The following is a 19,404-nucleotide window of genomic DNA, read 5'->3' on the forward strand; positions in this document are numbered from 1 at the left end:
AATGTGAAGATTTTTTGACTAAATGAGCCCTGGGAGCAGCTGGCTGCTGAGTATCCATGAATAGCTGCTTAATGTCTTTTACATCATCCAGCATATGTGGGAAGGAGAGCAGGAATGCAGAAGTGCAGCCCATGCCTAGATGAGGGGCTACACAGCTCTGTAGCAATTACAGCACAGAGAAGTTAAATAATAGAAGACTAAGTTGTAGCTGGGGGAGTGGAAGTGGGGGAAAGAATTGTTGGTTCTAAACTTTTCAATAAAATCTTTATAAACAGATTCTTGATATGTTTAAAATTCAAGGGCAGCAGGTGTAGTCAGCTCTGAACAAAGGGCATGTGCTGTCCCAAGCTGTCACCTTAAAAATTGTCTGATGCACAGATCAGAATTGAAACCTGCATTTTGAACATTTTTATCCCTGATATTTTTCCTTTCATTTTCTTTATGGATTACATGAAAACCCAAGCTGTTATCAGCTTCTCAGAAGTGACACCTTCAGGTAAAAGCAGATAGGGGAGGCCAGGATTTGGGACTCTGTTTGTGCTAGGTTAACCCTTGTAACTGAATTGTTTCTTTTCTGTACAAAATATGCACCTAGCAGGGGAAAGCAGTGATTTTTCAGATACGTGTCTGACTGATACCACTGCCTGAAATGGAGCTCTAGAGTGGATAAAGTGAAGCATTTACTCCAAAGAGTTTGATGAGCTGGGACTACCTAGTTATATTATTGTTGAATTTATTTCCTAGAAATACCACAAATATTTACTAGAAGTACTTTCTGCTCTGTAGGAAGAATAATTTTCTATCTGGGGAAAAAATATATGATTGGTTAAACATGTTAAGATACAAACAGCAAAATAAAAGTATACGCTCTTAAGAATCAGAGAAAAACAGTTCTTGAAACCACAAAAGGTCTTTAGATCACAGTAACAGTTAAGGCTAGGAATTTATAGTTCAGGATTTCTTATGATAAAGAGCCATGAATCAAATCCTGTGTTCAGGTTAGTAATTGCAGCTTTGGTGAGGGAAGGAGGGTGTGAGTGTCTGGAGCCACAGGAGGCTGGTTCTGATCAGCTGCTGTGCTGGAGGCAGCAGCTCAGGAACAGCCTGAAAGCCTTTGGCTCAAGCCCCTCTTTTACAACCCAGGATCCCAGAAATTGCCCCAGGCTGCAGGGATTTGAGCCACAATCCCATGATAGTTTGGGTGCTGCATTGGGAAGCAACTTTCCTCATGTGTCCCCTCCAGAGGAAAGGTCAGGCTGGCTGAATTACTCTGCTCCAGACTGTCCCTTCCCAGCACACAGGTCTGATTTCAGGGTAGATTCACCCACAGTAATTAGAGCTGCAGTTGGCAAATGGATCCTGATAATGTCCTGTCCCTGACACTTGTTCCTCACTGCATCCCTGCACTTGGCACCTTCCTTTGGGACAGGGAGGTGCCTTTCACAGCTGAGTGCCCCTTCAGCACTCAGTCATTGTTTCTCTTCATTTAATCCATGGCAGAAATGCTGTTATCCAGAAGAGGATTTGTCTCTGGGATATTTGTGGTCTGTCATGAAATAGTGTAACACCTATATGATAAAATACTCAATTACATAAAGCAAGAATAAGATCTCGTTCTTTCTTCTGACAAATAGTCTTATGACACCTGAAGGCTGATTCAGTGGGCTCAGCAGGTACACAGCTCTCTGAAAATCAAGACATTCAGGACTTTCCTAAATCCACAGTTAGTCTGCCTCTCCTGAGTGCTTAGATAAAATACCTTTCATCACCTTTTCATCATATCACACTCCAGCTGAATCATTACTGCCTACTGTCATGGTATCACAAATAAGCCTCTCAGCCCCTGGAGCCTGTATAAGCTTTCAGCAATATTGTGGTGGTTTTATCATGTATTTCATTCACAGATTTGCAAAGATAGGGTCAGCATTGGTACAGCAATGTCTCAGGAAGGGGGATGCATAGAGTTTCAGTGACTTGCCCAATGTCTGTTGCAAAACATCAGTGAAACAGAACCCAGGCATTCTTGTATCAGTCTTGATTCAGCAAAGCATTAAACCAAGTGCTTAACTTTGAGCAAGAGCTCAAGCTGTTTGAATGGAGGCAGATTTAATATCTGTATAAATACTTTGCTGGACTGAGTCTTCAGCTTTCAACAGCTGATTATTGTTTACAGCTATTTCAGGGCTTTTTTTTTCATATAGCTCAGCATATCTTTGGATGGCAGAAATATTTCTATACTAATTTAATGATGTGGAAAAACATCCTGTTTGCTGGCCTTTTGGCAACTCAAATATTCATGTCCATTGGGGGATTTGTCTTGTCTTTTTAGATGACACCAGCAACTCGACAAGAAGTTCTTGGTCTTTACCGCAGGGTTCTGCAAATAGCCAAAACCTGGCAGTCAGCATCAGGGCAGGTGGAGGAGACCAGGAGAGAGAAAGAGTACATTAGAAATGAAGCCAGAACATTATTCAGGAAAAACAAAAACGTGAGTGTCCTCACAGTGTGGAATTTCTGAATTGCTCTCCTCTCGTTTTTATGCTAAAATAAGAATTGGGTTGAGTTTCCAAAATTTCGTTCACCTTAAATTTTGGTGTATTTGGGTTACAGTTTAAATATTGTTCCTGAGAAAACTCAAGCCATTTCAGCTCTTCATTAACTACTGTAGAAGTCTAAAAGGTCTTTTTTCAGTAAAAAAGTGCCAAGAAAAAATTAAATTCCAAAGATACTGCTTGTGTAATTGAAGCAGCTTTTGATCTTTACAAAGTTAGCTAAGTGTATCATTACCCATGCAATGGCAAACAGAGCTCAGCAGCTTCTTTTTTCTTTTCAAAGCAGCAATTATTGGCACTTCTTTTAAAAGAAGCACTTTAATTTTTTTCTTAAGGAAGAAATTTCAAACCCTGGTAATCAAAGGCCCTTCTGGTAATTCAAGATCACAACGCTTATTTATATCTCATATTGGTCTGGGGCTAAATTGAAGTAATGCAAAATCAAAAAAAAAAAATAATTTAAGTCATAATTCACACCACATTTCTGACTTCAAAGAGAGTTTCTGGATAGGATGGTAACAGAAAATGCACCAAGCAGCATCTTTCCTTTCTCCACTGGTGACCTTGCAGAGTGATGAACAAGTGAGCATGATTTTTTTTATAGATATAGTAGTAGTTTACATGTGTATTGTCTTTTTACAGAGAAAATACTATTTTTGGGTAAAAAACTCCTTCTGTAGCCTCAGTCCTGACAGCCTCTGGGCCTCAACATTCAGCACCATCAAGCCCAGAACTGCTGAGTTGAGGAAAAAACCAATGTTACCTTTTATGGATGTGAACAATACAATCATTGTACCCTTGGGTTTGCCAGAATAAGTAAGGAAAGCCACATGCTGTGCATCATTTACACTTGAGCTTCCAATTGCTAATTACTGTACTCCTATAAAACACCTGTTTGTCTGATCATCACAGGTAACAGATCCAGAGCTGATTAAGCAGTGCATAGAAGAATGTGAGGCAAGAATAGAAATTGGACTTCACTATAAAATCCCTTACCCAAGACCTGTGAGTATAAATCACCAAGTCTTCACTGATAGCCACTGAGCTTTCCCTGTACAACAAAACCATCAGTTTCCATCACTCTCACTGCACTGCATTTTTAGATGAGCTGGCATTTAAATGTTTGCTAAAGCAGAGCCAAATGTACATTGAGATGTTCTCTATCTTCACTGTAAATTGGAGGATTTCTTCTCAAAGTAAGGAGTCAGAGCCTAAATGGAGTTGCATGAACTAAACTCCCAAGGCCTCTGAATATTTAACCAACCAATGAATATAGAAAAACATGGTAATGGAATCAAGTACCAGAAGAGAATGAGAGAATAAAAATACCTAATGACATCTGCCATAGGTACAATAATTTTTACAGCTTACATTGCTGTTAACTGTTCTGGTCACAGATCAGGCCTTATGACATACCTGTCTGTGTTGCTGCTTCTTTTCCCTTCTTCCTGCAGAAGAACATGTCCAGGATTACTGAAATGCTGGAAGTTGCAGCAAAGTCTTCTGGTGCAGCATTCAATAGTTTCCTCACTTCTGTCAGTAATGCTGCCTCCCATAGAGATTCCTCTCTACTCCAGTTGATGAGTTTATATTTACACATCTCTAGGTGCTTTATCATGGTCAAAATTAAATTGTATCTTTATCAGATGCTTGCCTGGACTGTGGTCACTGTTACCATGTGTTACAGTATACAGAACAACAATTCACAGCTGGCAAACAGTGTTCCTAGAAATGGGCCTAAAATCCATGTTCTGCAGTGGTTTCAAAATTCCAAAGGATCTGCTCTCTCAGACAAACTGGATAATTATTATTTTTTGAGATTCTAGAAATCTCTACTGCTGCTTTAGTCAGTGCTTTTACTACTATTTGCACCTAAACACCCATCTTACAGGATGACAGCCTCAGCAACAGTAACACCTGACTGCTACCACCTACATTTTTCAGTTATTTAGGGGGGTTACAGCTGCTTGATTCCCACTTAGAGTCTTATGAAATATAAAGACTTTGTCAATCAAAGGAAGAGTCTGTCACCTATTGCTCCTTCTGCTTATGGAGTCAATGACATTGATTGTGCATTTTAATGTGCCATATATATAATCATGACAGTAAGAAGGCAGGCTTTCAATACATACAGTTTGGGGTTTATTTTGTGACTTGTTAAATAGGTATGAATAAATCACAGTGATTCAAGACATCTACTCAAGAATTTTTTCTAGTTCTAGTTCTTACTGTTCTGGAACATTTTCAGCAATCCTACTTCATCAATTATCATTGCAGTCTGATACCAAACTGCAAAGGTTACTAAGGCCAAGCATATACAGGATTTTAATAAACAGAAAAATTAATGCCTGGAAGTTACACCACTAATCACTCCTCAGAGAGTGCTCCTCCTGGAAATCTTAATAACCTGGCTTGAGACAGAATTCCCCTCTCCAAAGGGTGAAGAAATTATTTAAACTCAGTGAAAGTTTGTTGTCCCAATATGCACCTAACTGGTGGGATTTTCTTTTCCAGATCCACCTGCCTCCCATGGGCCTTGCCCATAAACAAGGCCGTACACTGAGGCACCAGGAAAAGCTGAGGAAGATTTCTAAGCCCATTTACCTGCAATCCCATGATGAAGTTTCATAATTCAGCATTTAAGCTGTGATGTGCAATCACATCCTTTCAGCTGTGAGCTGCCATCCAGGTGATTTGTGTGCACTACTGTGAATGGTGTGGTCACTTGTTCACACATTTCCTGAGGCCAAAAGCCAATTGATCCATTGTGTATGATGGATAAGGTTGGTTTAGTATTTATTACATTTCAACCACTGTCTTGTCAATAAAAGTAACTTTTTAAGGACTGAGGTGTGATACAAAGATTGCTTTGACATCAGGACAAACTGCAGCAGGATTTCCAGCTCTGTTTATCTGTCTCTGTGCTCACCTGTGACTCCAGACAGTGCCTTGTGTAGGGTCAGCCAGAATCCAGGAAGGCTGGGACAGTCAAGCAGACCCAGTTCCTCCAGAGCTTCTGAATGCCAGTAGGAATTCAGTCACTGCACCATTGCCTGCTCTCCTTCCTCTCTGCTCTGCCTGCTGTCCCTGCAGAGTTCCAGTTTCACAGTATCCTTATGGGGGAGTTTTGTTTCTGGACAGTAGAAAAGAGCAGAAGTGCCCCTATTCCTTTTTCTTTGTGCAAACTGCAGAGGAGTGGCCTAGACTCCCTGTGTCAGCTTTTTTTCTCCTTTTCTTTGGAGAGGGTGTGGATGTGAAATGCAAAGTTTGGAATGCTATTACACAACTCTGAGTAAAATATTCCAGAGTTGGGTTCTTCAGGTTCCCATGTATTGACTGGCTGAAAACTTTTTCTTTATGGTATCACTGTGGGAACAAGCTTAGGATGCTTTGGTGTCCTCACTGTGTTTTCAGATGATCAGCTTTTCAACATAATCAGAACACTGGCTTTCCCAACTATTATTTTAATTTAGTGTTAGGTTTTAACTCTTATGTTATGGACAGAACCCTAACTTTAGTAAAAGAAAGTATCTACAAGTCTCCTAAGTTTGAGGGGTATTTCTGTTTTCCCAGATGCCTCATGAATAGAATTAAAATTAAATTAATTTTCCTTTCACAGGCTGCCAGTTGTTTTGGCTCCTTTGCAGTCCCCTGATTTGAGCAGGCTGTTGACATGTTCTCTTGAGGGAAGTTAGGGGAGCCTTCTATCCTTTAGGCTGGAAATATCAGTGAGACCAAGCTTGGACAAGAGCCACACTGTACTGGACACTACCTACACACACTCCACAGCACTTTAAGGACAACCTATTCCAGCCTGACATTAACAATGGCAAAATAAAGCAAATTTGAAACATGCATGTGTCTGTGGTTTCCTTTAAAGTGGGAGAAATCAATGAAATCTCATTTCTGAGCTCACCAAGTCATTCAAAACTCTCCAAGCTCTAATAAACAATGACAATGAAATATTGCTGTCTACGTGAAAAGTAAGTTAGAACTAGTCCTGTGCAGAAGACTGACAGTCCCTCCCCCAGGAATGCACTTTTAAGAGTGAAAAAAGTACAAGCAGGTGGGAAAGTATAAGAAAGTAATAAGAAGAGTGAATCAGCATGACAGGTACTGGCTGGCCCAGTTTCTCACTGCCTTTTATGGTTCCACTCCACAAAGGTCTCTATTCCCATATAATTATTTCCTGGGAATGCCTCATGTGAGGAGTAACAGGTAAAATGCCATTGTTCTGTCACTGGAAATTTATTGTAAATTTACTGCTGCCAGGAAGACACACAACAAAACTCCTTTAGCCTAGGAAAAGAGGGATTGCACTGAAAAAGCAGAAAAAAATTAACATGATTGCACAGATTGCTTAATTCTTCATTGAAAGAAGTCTAAATACAGGCTTCCTATCCTAATTCTGATACACCAGTGTAGGGATGTGTCAACTGAGCCCAACCAAAATGTGCAGAGGCAAGGGGTTTGAATGGAAGCCTAAGCTCACTCTTTGTCATTAAACTATCATTCACATCTTTTGAATTGCTGAAGTTCATGTGACTAATGAAGGTACTGATGCTCTGACACATCAGGTGAATAAACAGCCATGGAAATGAGCTGGAAATTTACTGTCTGTCTTATAATCACAACTCTTTCCTAAGCACATACTGCAAAATGTAAATTATTTCAAAGGAACAGCCCTAAAATTACAGAAGATTTACACCAAATGAGATAACAACAGGAGTTTGAGTTTACTTTTCAAGGAAAATACAAAGAAGCAATTTTTAAAAGGTTCAGATGCTGAGAAACCAGCAAGTAACAGCATCACATTATTTGAGATGCCTTAAAATGCTAGACAGCCTAATAATTCTTCAAAGTGTTGAAAAATGATTAACTGGTGCTTCATCCTCATTACTCTCTATCACCAGAAGGCAAAGACTGCAATTTGTTAAAACTTCAGGCTGTGCAGCTAAAGGAAGGATTAGATCAGCTCTTTTTTCAAGTCTAGAGAACAAACCCTTTCTTTCATAGCTTAAGGTAAGGTTGGTATGAAAAGGAGAATCTAACTAGAGTCCTTTGTTTTTGGAGGTCAAACTGGCAAACCACCATTCTGAGGGAGTTTCATTAAAAAAAAAAATTAATCTGCAGCTCAGTCCAGCAGACAGGCTGACATCTTAACTGGTACTCCTGTATTAGATGCCAAGGCCCTTGTAACTTCTGTCAAAAAGTATCCCAATGATTGCACAATATGTCATTCCTACACATTCATTTCACTTGCAGAAACAGCTTGTCCTAAAATGCCTCTGCTTCCTGCAGAATTTGTAATGCACTGGATTCACCCAGTCAGTGTACACCCTGTCCTGTACTTGCAGAACCTTCCCTGACTCCCCTTCCAGTAAATACTGTCATTTTCCAATTTATCACATAGTCAGGAGATACTCTAGAATGATTTAGAAGAAAATGATGACATTAACTTTGTATTCTTCAGAAACAAAAGTTCTGAGTCAGTTGCATGAACTCTCCTGCAAGTCAACTGCAAGGCAGAAATAATTTGTTGACACAGGTAATCTGGCCTTGAATACCTAAATAACATCACTTCTGGAAATTCTGTCCCTAAATCCATCATTACTAAGTTGTAATTTATGGAGCTGTGCACTTATGACTAACATTAACAAGCACACAACCTTTTAAGAATATGAATGTCCCCCTCCATTGTCTGGGCATGAGGAAATGCTCATTTTGCTGCATTTTGCTCATTTTGTTGTCCTGATTGATTCCCAGGACAACATCCCAGCACCAAAACAGGTTAAGAAAGGTTATTAAAAAAATAAGGCAAGCTGGACCTCACTCTGCTGGGCCCTACCATGTATCCATCAGAAATGGTTCCAACATCCATCTTTTATCCACTGACAGAAAGGTCACTTATCTGATCACACCTCTGCATTCATTCTTAAAAATCCTAATTAAAGCAGAGACCTGCAATTTTCACTAATAACTCTAATAAGTGGAAGAAATTGGGATCTTTGCACTGTCTTCTGCTTTTTCACAGCCTAACAGTGTTAAAATCCACAGCAGTACTTTCTAAAAAGAGTTTTTGTACAGATAAGATGGTTTCATTCTCCTAGGAAAATGTACAAACTCTGACTGTCTTACAGCATCCCTAGCTGGAAATCTGTTAAGGGAAAAATACCTCTTGCTCCATTAATTTCTTTCCATCTGCCTTGAGTTATTACCAAGGCTGTAAATCTACAATTTGAAGTAATTACAGCTGGCTTTTGTGGCTTATTTAATGAGTGCTAATTAGGAAATGAAAATTTTAAACCTGTCAATCCAAGGATTCTAATACTACTGTTACAAGGTATTTAGTTTGTCCAGAAATTTTCACATTTCTATCATGTCCAACCAGCAGCTGAAATGCCTTTTTCTTTTTTCTAAATGCATCTCATCCAAGAAAGGTTGTGAATTCTAATGTTTAGCCAGTTTATCATTCTCCAGGAGAGTCTAGACAATGCTAAGAAAATAAGGTTGGGAAACTCATTTCAAAGAATCACAGAAAAATATCTCTAAAAGAGAGAGTAAATTCCATCAGTTTTTCTGTACTAGGGAGGGCAGCCCAGGAATCATGCACTGCAGTGATCAGCAGCTAAAGCAAATCAGCCATGCCTGATCCTGGTGAAGGGGGTGCAAAAATCCCCTCTTATCTACAGATATTTTATCATGTCTACAAAAGCTTAAAATACATCTTTAATTACATTCCAAGAGATGCTTTCATAAGAAATCTAAACATCAGCACACAGGAAGCATTTAGAAAAATCAACACAGTAACAAGGAGATTGCAGACATGTCACTGTATATTCACAGCAACCACAACTGTGCCATTTAATCAACTACCAGTTACTGTTTATTCACAAAAAAGGGTTAACAAGCAACCCACATGGCAAGCTACTACACAGATTTCTAAGAGTTTAAAAGTAATTGATCTCCATAAAATATAATTTAGGTCATGAATCTGACTTTTAAAAAATGGATTAATTTTTTTTTTTTTTTTTTTTTTGTAAGAGGATTGACAAACCTTCATTTTAGTGTTAATTGTTGCCTGCCTTTCAGCACCTGAGGTGTCACCAGTGCCTTGATAAGAAGCTGCATCTGAGTGGAAAGATTCTCCTGAGAGCAGTGGCTGAGCTGCTCAATCCATGGAAGGATTTTAGAGCCAGGTCCTGCCCTCTGGCCTGACACAGAACTTCCAAGGAGCCTCATGACTGGTTTGTTATCTCTGATGCCACAATGGCCTAATTTGTGATCTGAATTGCTGATGCAATTACAACAACAACGAGATGCAGGCAGTCAAAAACACAGTAAATTTCTGTTAATGTTAATTAACAGAATACTTAATAAAAACTACAAAGTATTGCTTATGAAGTCTAAGAAAATAATTTTTTCAAGGATCAATTTTAATTAATTTATTTATAGATCTACTGAAACATGATTCTCTTCTTAAAAACTGTTGTCTGTTTGGATGAGTGTGCTGTAACATTCATAAACAAGTTTTATTTTGGTACAGGTGCCAAATATCATTTAGCCTAATTTGTTAAGAGTAGTTTCTTCCTCTCTGTAATTTGAAACACCTGCACATCTCTGTCCCTTTTATTAAAACAAACATCCTTTAGGTCTCACATACCAGTGATTCACCAAATGCCTGGACTGTTGATGTGTCAGATTGAGACATGGAGCTGCTGTTTACCTGTGCATCTTCCTGAGAGCAGCACTGCACAACTCCCCCAACACTTCTGCCTGACCTTGCACTACCATCCTTAACAGTTACTAATTCATCAATATCTGCATAAAACAAACCAGTGGTTAATAAAACAATAATGAACTGTTTTGACCTAAGCACAAGACAACAGACAAACCCCTATGACAAGAACCATGTCTTTTAATGAGTTGTAGCATCATCCCTTCATGCCTGGAGCAGGATACTGCAAATTGCCAAATGATGGCTGAATCTCTGACTGCAAGTCATTAAAATGCTGCAAATTGGGCAATGAAAAAAAAATACAAGACCCCAAATTAGCAGATGTCTGTGTAGTGCATGTTTTTTTAAATGTTTGCCTTGATCTTTGTGCTTCTCTTGTACTGTGTACACAAGTCTAATGATGCATCTTCAGCACCTCCTTGGCATGCTGTGGGGATTAGTTAATGACTGCACAGCTCTTTGAAGATGTTCGGGCTATTTTATTTTTAATTAATGTTTGCAAGCTACTTTGAGCTTCTCTGATGAAAGGGCTTAAACAAGTACAAAATTTCAGGCAGTTATTAGCCCAACATGCAAGAGAGCAAGATGTGTGCTAGGTTCAGTCAATGAACTGGTGTAGAGTCAATTTTCCTCACACTGGTGTGGGGCTGTGTTTTGGATTGTGCTGAACATGAGGTTGATAATACAGAGATGTTTTTGTTATTGCTGAGCAGGGACTGCACAGAGCCAAGGCCTTTTCTGCTTTTCACCCTGCCAGGCTGGGGAGGAAGCTGGGGGTGCTTGGAGGGTGGAGGAGACACAGCCAGGACAGCTGACCCCAAATGAGTGAGGGGACAGTGGGGGGAAGAGGGGAACATCTGGAGTGATGTTTTTTGTCTTCCCAAGTCACCCTTACCTGTGATGGGTCTCCAGGGAATGGCTGAACACCTGCCTGCCTGTGGGCAGCAGGGAATTCATTGTTTTGCTTTGTTTGTGTGCATGGCTTTTGCTTTCCCTATTAAACTGTCTTTATCTCACCCCATGAGATTGTGGGGGATGCAGGGGGGAGGAGGGAATTGCTGTGGCTGCTGGCAGGAAGGCAAGTGAGAAAGAAAACCACTCCATGTATCAGGTACCTGGAATAGGTAGGTAAATAATACTGAAAAAAGAGTTATATGGTATAAGCATACTCTTCTGAGAAATGGCAGCTCCCAATAAAGTGCTGTCAAAGTTTTCCACGGGAATTCTGAGACACTTCATCGAGGAATGACTAGAGATTTATAAAACAGTTTTGGTAGTTCATTCTGTCTGAGGATTGGAGGATTGGTTTCATATGTTGACAACAGAATATTCTCATCTCCTCCCTTCTTATCCTACATACTCCTGGGACACAGAAGTGGTAGCCAAATCCACAATCTTATTTGCAAGAATTGTGAAGGGGAATTCCTATTAAATCAGCATCAAAACTCTTTAGGCCCGATTTCATTAAAAAACAAAAACAAAACAAAAAAAAAACAACAACCATGCAGCCATAGAGGATTAAATCAGATCTTTACAACCTCAGTTTTGCACCCTCTCAGTCATCCAGCTGGCACAGGGCTGCCACCCCTCGATTGATCCAGTGCTTCTGGGGCTTGTCTGAAGGGAGTTCAATCGACAGAACGTAGTTGGTTGAGTGCCCAGTGGTGGATAAGACACCTCTTCTTTCACTTGTCTTGTATACAGGGCATGAATAGACATTCTGATGTAGGAAGCTGGAACTTTCTCCAGGCTTCAGCCATATTATGGGCAAAGGATCATAAAGGATTTTTGGGAGTGATTCTCCAACTACGAAGGATTCTCTGTCCCATCGTGCACCTTCCAAAAACAGGCCTCTCACATAAGCCCCATCCTCTGGCATTTTCTCCATTGTGTACTCCTGTTTCATCACCTAGAATGATTAAACCATTGCTTGATTTTATTTGTATCTGGAGTATACTAAATCCTACAAGTGACAGTCTGAAATTGCTCCTTTAAATAAAATACCTTTTCATCTGAAAACTCTATTTCTTGCTGCCCCAGAACATTTTTCAAGCTGATCAAGAAAAACAAAATTCTTCTGCATTTTTCTTACCTCAAACTCAAACCCAATGTGGTCAATTGGGATGGTGTACTTTCTGGCAAAGTTTTGTAACACACCAGTCAAAAAAGACTGAGTGAAGAAGAATCCTGAGAGCCAAAAGACTGTGGGTGGCCCCTTGTCAACCCAATCCTGAATAAGGAGAGAGAAAACAAATGTAAAAAAAATAATCCAATCTATTTTTGGCTTCACTGTGCCCTTGTCAGATACACTCAAACAGCACAATGAAATATCTAAGCCTTAATGGGACCCTCTGCATCCTTCCATCAATTTTCTCTTTTTCAGAGACAACTAATCACAGAAGTCAGTTCTTTAGGATGACAACAAAAATAATCACTCATTCTGAAACAACCAGAATTCAGTGCTACTGAGAAAAAATTCAGAAAGCAGCATAAGCACATTTTGTTAAGTACAGATAACAGCTTCCAAAAACAAGTGATTGAATTTGGATACTTTTATCAAAATACTTTCTTTTACAGTTTTGTAAACACCAATCTCCTAACATGAAAAAAAGGCCAATTTCTTTTACATTCTTCACTGATTACTGTGAGGGCACTCACTACAGCCTACACATCAGGTCCTAGTAGAGGAATTTTTCCTGTACAAAAATTCCAGACAAGAGATCTTGTGCTTTGTCCACACAATTCAGTAGGTAAAAGCAAAACAAGGGCAGAATGTCCTCAGAGTGTTGTAAGTTCTGTGGAGTCAAAAGAAGCCCAGCAAACAGGAAACTCTGCCTTTGACATAAATCTCAGACATTTCTTCCTGGCTTTCTCCTCTCCTGACTTCTATGGGGTTTCACTACATCTCAGTACCTCACTATTTAAGGTACTTGAATTCTTTGTAGTTTTAAGAGTGCAAGGGAAATAATGGAAATAATAAAAATAAAATAGCGTGTGAAAGTGGTGTCACATTTTATGAAACTTGAAAGATATTTACAGACACGTATATAAAATTTCATGGTGCCTGTTATGCAGTGGCTCTAAAGCATCCTTACACCCAGCTCAATGTCCTTTCAGCAAGGAAGTCATCCAGACACCAATCCAAACTAAAATGAGTCTTCTGGGAATAGAAAGATGGAAAGCACCACAAGCATCACTGGATTAGCACCAAGGGATGAAGAGCAATTGCCCAACTAACTGCAATGCTGCTAATGCACAGTGTGTGAGCAGCTCCCAGCCCCAGCTGCCCAGGGACAGCACTGACACATCTCCCCATGCAGCTCCCAGCCCCAGCTGCCCAGGGACAGCACTGACACATCTCCCCATGCAGCTCCCAGCCTGGAGCTGCCCAGGGACAGCACTGACACATCTCCCCATGCAGCTCCCAGCCTGGAGCTGCCCAGGGACAGCACTGACACATCTCCCCATGCAGCTCCCAGCCTGGAGCTGCCCAGGGACAGCACTGACACATCTCCCCATGCAGCTTCCAGCCTGGAGCTGCCCAGGGACAGCACTGACACATCTCCCCATGCAGCTCCCAGCCTGGAGCTGCCCAGGGACAGCACTGACACATCTCCCCATGCAGCTCCCAGCCCCAGCTGCCCAGGGACAGCACTGGCACATCTCCCCATGCAGCTCCCAGCCTGGAGCTGCCCAGGGACAGCACTGACACATCTCCCCATGCAGCTCACAGCCCCAGCTGCCCAGGGACAGCACTGACACATCTCCCCATGCAGCTCACAGCCCCAGCTGCCCAGGGACAGCACTGACACATCTCCCCATGTAGCATCCAGCTCCAGCTGCACAGAGACAGCACTGACACATCTCCCCATGCAGCTCCCAGCCCCAGCTGCCCAGGGACAGCACTGACACATCTCCCCATGCAGCTCCCAGCCCCAGCTGCCCAGGGACAGCACTGACACATCTCCCCATGCAGCTTCCAGCCCCAGCTGCCCAGGGACAGCACTGACACATCTCCCCATGCAGCTTCCAGCCCCAGCTGCCCAGATTCCTCAGGCTCAGCTCAGCACACCTGGAAGAACTCCAAACGACAGAGGAGATCCGACACGTAACTGCCCAGGGGCTTCAGGGATGGGTAGGACTTGGCAGCCCACATGGATGGCACTTTGCCCATTAGCATGCTGTTGAAAACATCTTCAAGCTCAGAAGACATCAGCACTTGGCCTTTAATGGCTTTGCCTATATTAATGAGGCTGCTCTGAACAACTTCAGTAAGCCTTCAGAGAAAACAAAGGAATTGTCATTATTATTACCTGGTTAAATACCCCTCAGTCCAGCTTGAATGAAGGGTTGATAGAGGTGGTAAATGTCCTGTCAGAAATTCCTTATCTCACCTGTAGCTATCAAAACTCTTACTTAACTTTAGAAAAGCAAACAAATTAGAAACACACATACACACACAGAATAAAAGACAGTGAAATCTTTCCCTCTAGACAAGGGAAATTAAGTATCAAGAGTTTCAAAGTTTGTAGCGCTCATTGTCATGGTGTGCTGTGAATATTGAGACCTGGGCATCACAAAGACTAAAGGAGGCTGCTCTACCTCAACACAGCAAACTCAATCTGATTTAAATTCATAATCCAAAAATACAGGTACTATTGTCATATTCAGGTACTGAGTTTTCAAGTCTTTTTAAAAGATTCATCCAAAGCAGAATCTAACAAGTTAGGAAAAATGTATGGTATATATATATCATTAATGTAATGTATAGCACCAATGAGCACAAGCATATTTCAGTGTAAGAACTACTACCCCAAACACTGAGCCATACCTGTTAAATCGAATTAGTTCTTGCCTAAGAACTGTATTCATGGACTCTTCATAAAGCACTGGGTATGCCTTCATCACTTCTTCCATATCAAAGCTACTTGGTAGTTTGGATAGGATGTCCTGTGCCAAATCTTCAACAACTTCCTGAAGTCACAAATTTGCAGTGAATAACAAATATTCCTTTTCCCCCTCCTATTTTTATTTAATATATGCCCGAAAACACTACAGACTTCATAATTTTTTTTTTCCTGTATAACCTCATAGGTATTTTAGCCCATTTTCCTAAAGATACAGTGCTTTTATGCTCTTATTTGCTTTGGGCATCATCCTGTCTGTCTCTGCATTTGCCTGCTTGCTCTTTCCTTCTCAATAATTTTAAATTTATTAGTAATTTTTAGTTTGTAACAAGGTTTTAGGTGATTACTAAGGAAACAGGCAGGAGAGCAGACAAGCATAATCCTATTACTGCCACAAGGAAGGAAAAGATGAAGTGTGCAGCATGAGCAAAATAAGGGGAAGACTCCTGAATACCCCAGCCACAAGAGAAGCTTTACTTACAGCATATCAGACATCACAGAATAAGATCACTAGACAACCCTGCAGGAAATCAGGGTCCATCAATTCCACTTCCCAAGAATCCACTTGTGTGTAATATATAGGATGTCAAATCTGAGAGGCTTGAAAGGTTATTTATCTGTATCTCAAAGGGGCATGGATTTGGCCTGAGGAATCTGAGCTGCCAGGACATGTGGTATTAATCTGTTTGGACTGAATGACTTTGCATCTTCCATCTTTAAGGGTCCATCTTTGCCAAATCCATCTGCTTCTCTACACAGACATTCACATCTACTCCCAGTGCTACAGGCATGAGATGAGAGGTGTTGGATTACTGTGAGACCTAAGATATGTCAGGAAAGGGCACCTGTCTGAGTGCTAATTGATCTTTCTTCCCCAGTTACCTGAGGGGACTTGCCAGCTCCCCCTGCTTCTCTAGGCAAAGTCAGGAGCACTGCATCAAAAAGCTGGTTGGTCTCCTGGTTATCCTTGGTGATATCTGCATTTTCATGAAGTCCAAACACTTCAGGGTGTGTTGTGATTGGTAAACTTCGTATGTATTCAATGTAAGACTGGAAAAGAAGCATTCAGATGCCAGACATCATGTAATGGGATATTCAGAAATGATCAGTAAACCAAACTGGGACAGAACCTTCCCATTGGCAATTCAAGATGGCACTTCCCTGTTAAACACATCCAGAAATTAACTGACTCTCCACAGAGATAAATGTAAAAGTTCTGAGTGATTCAAAAACTCATGGAGGAGTTGTTAATGCCACCCTCATGCAAATTAGAAATATCCAAGGAGTGCTGGTAGGAGTCACAGAAGGGGTAGGATGCTGGATGTGTCATCCCTACAACTGTGGGCTACACAAATGGGTGGGATTTGAGCACATTCATTATCTCCATGCAGCTGTTAGAAGGGAAAAAGAGGATGGAAATTCCTGCCATTCCACCTCTTCCTCCTGATTGCTGCTTTCAAGGTCAGACTGGTTGCAATGACCTTTATGACCTTATGGGGTTTATTTTCTATTTGTTGTATTCAGCATTATCCAAGCACGGTGTAATTAAGTTCTTCCCCAAAAACTCAGAGAGAATTTACACTTCTTGTCTTCTCACCTCATATGGGCCATGTGGTGGTATGTAGTAGTCAGTTCCAGCTGAAAGCATGTACTTCTCCTGCTCTATATCCTTGTTGTAGACTATGGAAAGGAGGGAAAGGAGAAGACGTCTGTCTTTATCATCTGTCACTCTACCTCCATAGTTACACTCCCCTGGAAAAAAAACAGAGAAAACCAGGACAAAAAAACATGGAAGTTAATGAACTAATAAAAATTGCTTTGCAATAATGGGAAACTCTAGTAAGCTGAAGCTCCAAAGCTCCAGATCTTCCAAAGTTTTTAGGTTTTATAGTTCAATTGATTCAATGAAAATTAGACAACTGAACGTGCCAAACTTATGTGTCTTAATGATGGAAGGTTTAAGTGCCTCTATGAGCTGGTCTGAGTAACTGCTACTCATGTCCCAAAATTCTTTTTCATAAAGCTAATCATAATATTAACAAAAATCAAGAATGACAAGGCTGACAGAGGAGGTGCCAAAAAGCAGCTTACCTCCCTGGAGAAAGAGAACAGAATAACTCACAGGAACTGAGTTATTTCCATATATCAGCACCTCCTGCTTTAACCCTAGAGCATTATCACATCCTCTGGTGAAGTGCCAAAGCTTCCTGTGGCAGGCTCACCTTGACCAGCAAAGGTGACCCAGAGGCCAGCAGTGGTTTTATTTGATGTGTATGAAGCAAAGACCAGGAGGTTTGCTGGACCATCAGTAACTGCAGCCATATACAAATCAAAACAACAATGACATCTGAGGGTTTGGGATCCCAAACCAATTCCAGTCCAGCTCCAACATCCATCCAGTGACAACCACACTGGATGTGGAAGGCCAGTAAAACAAACTGGTGTGGAATCCACTCAGTTTGTTGAGAACTCACCAGTTTATCAGTGTATCAGCAAAGCCAACAAACCCATGTGAGAGGATGCAATGTACCTGTTAGATAGGTCAGAGCTTCAAATGGGATTTCTTCATATTCATTCAGAAACATCTGAATCTGTTGCATACTGATTCTGAGGTCAGACTCGTTGAATTCATATGGAATATTCCAACCTGTTCAATTCAGAAAAGACACACAGGGCAGTGGAGCAATGTGCTGATAGCTGGGCTCAGGGAGACACAACTGCAAGTCTAGAAGCAGCCTGGAATACCAGGGGGTTCATTAAGCACAAGGCATTTTGGCATCACAGTGTCCTGAAAATTATATTTTACCTGCCTGTATTTCAAGCTAATCTGTTGCTATCTGGACACAATGCCAACAGGAGTATTAATTCACTTATTGATTTCAATTTTTAATCTGCCCATCTATTAACACTGTTTGCAGCATGTCACACTAGCAGTAGATGTTATGTTAAAAAATGGCCCCTAGAAAATCCAGTTTTACTCTAAAGCAATGAATGAGTGTCTTCATACTGGAAATTTAGTGCTTATTTAAATAGCTAACTGTTAAAATAATGAAAGTTGGCTTTCAGTCAAAATATATAATTTTCTAATAGCAACCTGTTATGAGGAAGACAGACTCAGCTGGAATGGAAGACTGAGAACACTTTACCCAAGTGCAGAGTGTAAACTTTATATATTTATAAAAGTGGAATCTCTAAGTCCATATATTTCTATGCCATACAGAAATTCTATATAGTTTTCTATGTATTTGAAGATTGCAGAAAAAGTTGAAGCACAAATCTTATGAATGTATATCTTTTCATTGCTTTGTTATAAACACACTGCAGCTACATAGATTTGTTTCACACTAAGTAAATACATGCACTAGGTTAGATAAAACAAACTATGCACATAAGTAACAAAAGCAGAATATAAGAAGGCATATTTTTAATTACAAAATTTTAAAGTATCTGAATTTCATTGTTAGCAAGAACTATAGTAATAAGCTAATAATTTAGTAAGCTATAATTTCATGTAACTACTGTATAATATATTTATTTGGAAAAATTGCATTTTCTAGTCTTCCCCAAGGTAATGCTTTTAGTAGCTTCCAAAGTAGTTTTGGCTGAATAAGAATCCCTGTAAATAATATCTTTTAGACTTTATGATGTCAGTGCAATGCAGATTGCACTCCTGTAATGCTGTTAATTTTTACAGAGAGACTCCAGCAGTTCATTTCAAAACCTTTGGTTTTAAATGAAATGCAAAATAATGTAAAACTCACCCAGCGGGCCAAAGTTCCTCCTTTCCTGTACAACAGCATGAAAGAAGCAAAGGCCAAAAAGCATTTTTTGCCAGAGTTTTGGCTTTTGGCAGCTTTTGAAGAAGACAGGGTCAGAGATGGGGTGGTTCAGGTAGGAGCGCAGGAGATTCACCCGAACACCCTTGGGAGGCTCGTTGGTCATTTTGATGCCATTCTGCAGGATACTAACAGGAAACTTGTCTGATGGGTAACTGGTTAGCCACAACCTAAAAAAGGAGTTTCAAAAACCCATTAAAAAAAAAAATCGTATAATAGTGACAGCAGTAGTGGTTAAAAAAAAATCAAAAATATAATCTTGCATCTTGATCTCTAAAAAACTCAGTTTTAGTACTTGTTTAACTATGAAGATAACATCTAAATCTGATTTAAAGTAAAGGCATAAAGTAGATTATATTGGACAGGTAGAA

General features: G+C 40.4%; 2 protein-coding genes across 3 annotated transcripts in view; one reads left to right on the top strand and one right to left on the bottom strand.

The window, feature by feature from the left end:
* Positions 1-2,285: 2,285 nt before the first annotated feature.
* On the top strand, positions 2,286-6,407 carry LYRM1 (LYR motif containing 1). Of its 2 annotated transcripts, XR_013776258.1 has the most exons (4): positions 2,286-2,488; positions 3,465-3,557; positions 5,067-5,335; positions 6,172-6,407. XR_013776258.1 is itself a non-coding variant. In XM_079321150.1 (3 exons), exons 1-3 carry the CDS (start codon positions 2,330-2,332, stop codon positions 5,181-5,183), a joined length of 369 nt encoding a protein of 122 aa, XP_079177276.1. In that variant the 5' UTR covers positions 2,286-2,329; the 3' UTR covers positions 5,184-5,397. The 2 variants fall into 2 exon arrangements, 1 of the variants encoding a protein (XP_079177276.1); XM_079321150.1 differs by lacking the exon at positions 6,172-6,407 and having other exon boundaries at positions 5,067-5,397.
* A 4,973-nt stretch (positions 6,408-11,380) lies between these two features.
* DNAH3 (dynein axonemal heavy chain 3) overlaps positions 11,381-19,404 on the bottom strand; it is a 51,228-nt gene continuing 43,204 nt past the window's right edge. The window contains exons 55-62 of the mRNA XM_079321151.1: positions 18,959-19,203; positions 17,728-17,844; positions 16,795-16,949; positions 16,080-16,247; positions 15,122-15,264; positions 14,363-14,567; positions 12,383-12,520; positions 11,381-12,199 (exon numbers count right to left, since the gene is read on the bottom strand). Coding sequence (XP_079177277.1) covers positions 11,846-12,199; positions 12,383-12,520; positions 14,363-14,567; positions 15,122-15,264; positions 16,080-16,247; positions 16,795-16,949; positions 17,728-17,844; positions 18,959-19,203 — 1,525 coding nt within the window. The 3' untranslated portion in view covers positions 11,381-11,845. The remainder of the gene's footprint in view (positions 12,200-12,382; positions 12,521-14,362; positions 14,568-15,121; positions 15,265-16,079; positions 16,248-16,794; positions 16,950-17,727; positions 17,845-18,958; positions 19,204-19,404) is intronic.

The sequence above is a fragment of the Erithacus rubecula genome, assembly GCF_903797595.1.
Source record: "Erithacus rubecula genome assembly, chromosome: 17".
In the NCBI taxonomy this organism is placed as follows: domain Eukaryota; kingdom Metazoa; phylum Chordata; class Aves; order Passeriformes; family Muscicapidae; genus Erithacus; species Erithacus rubecula.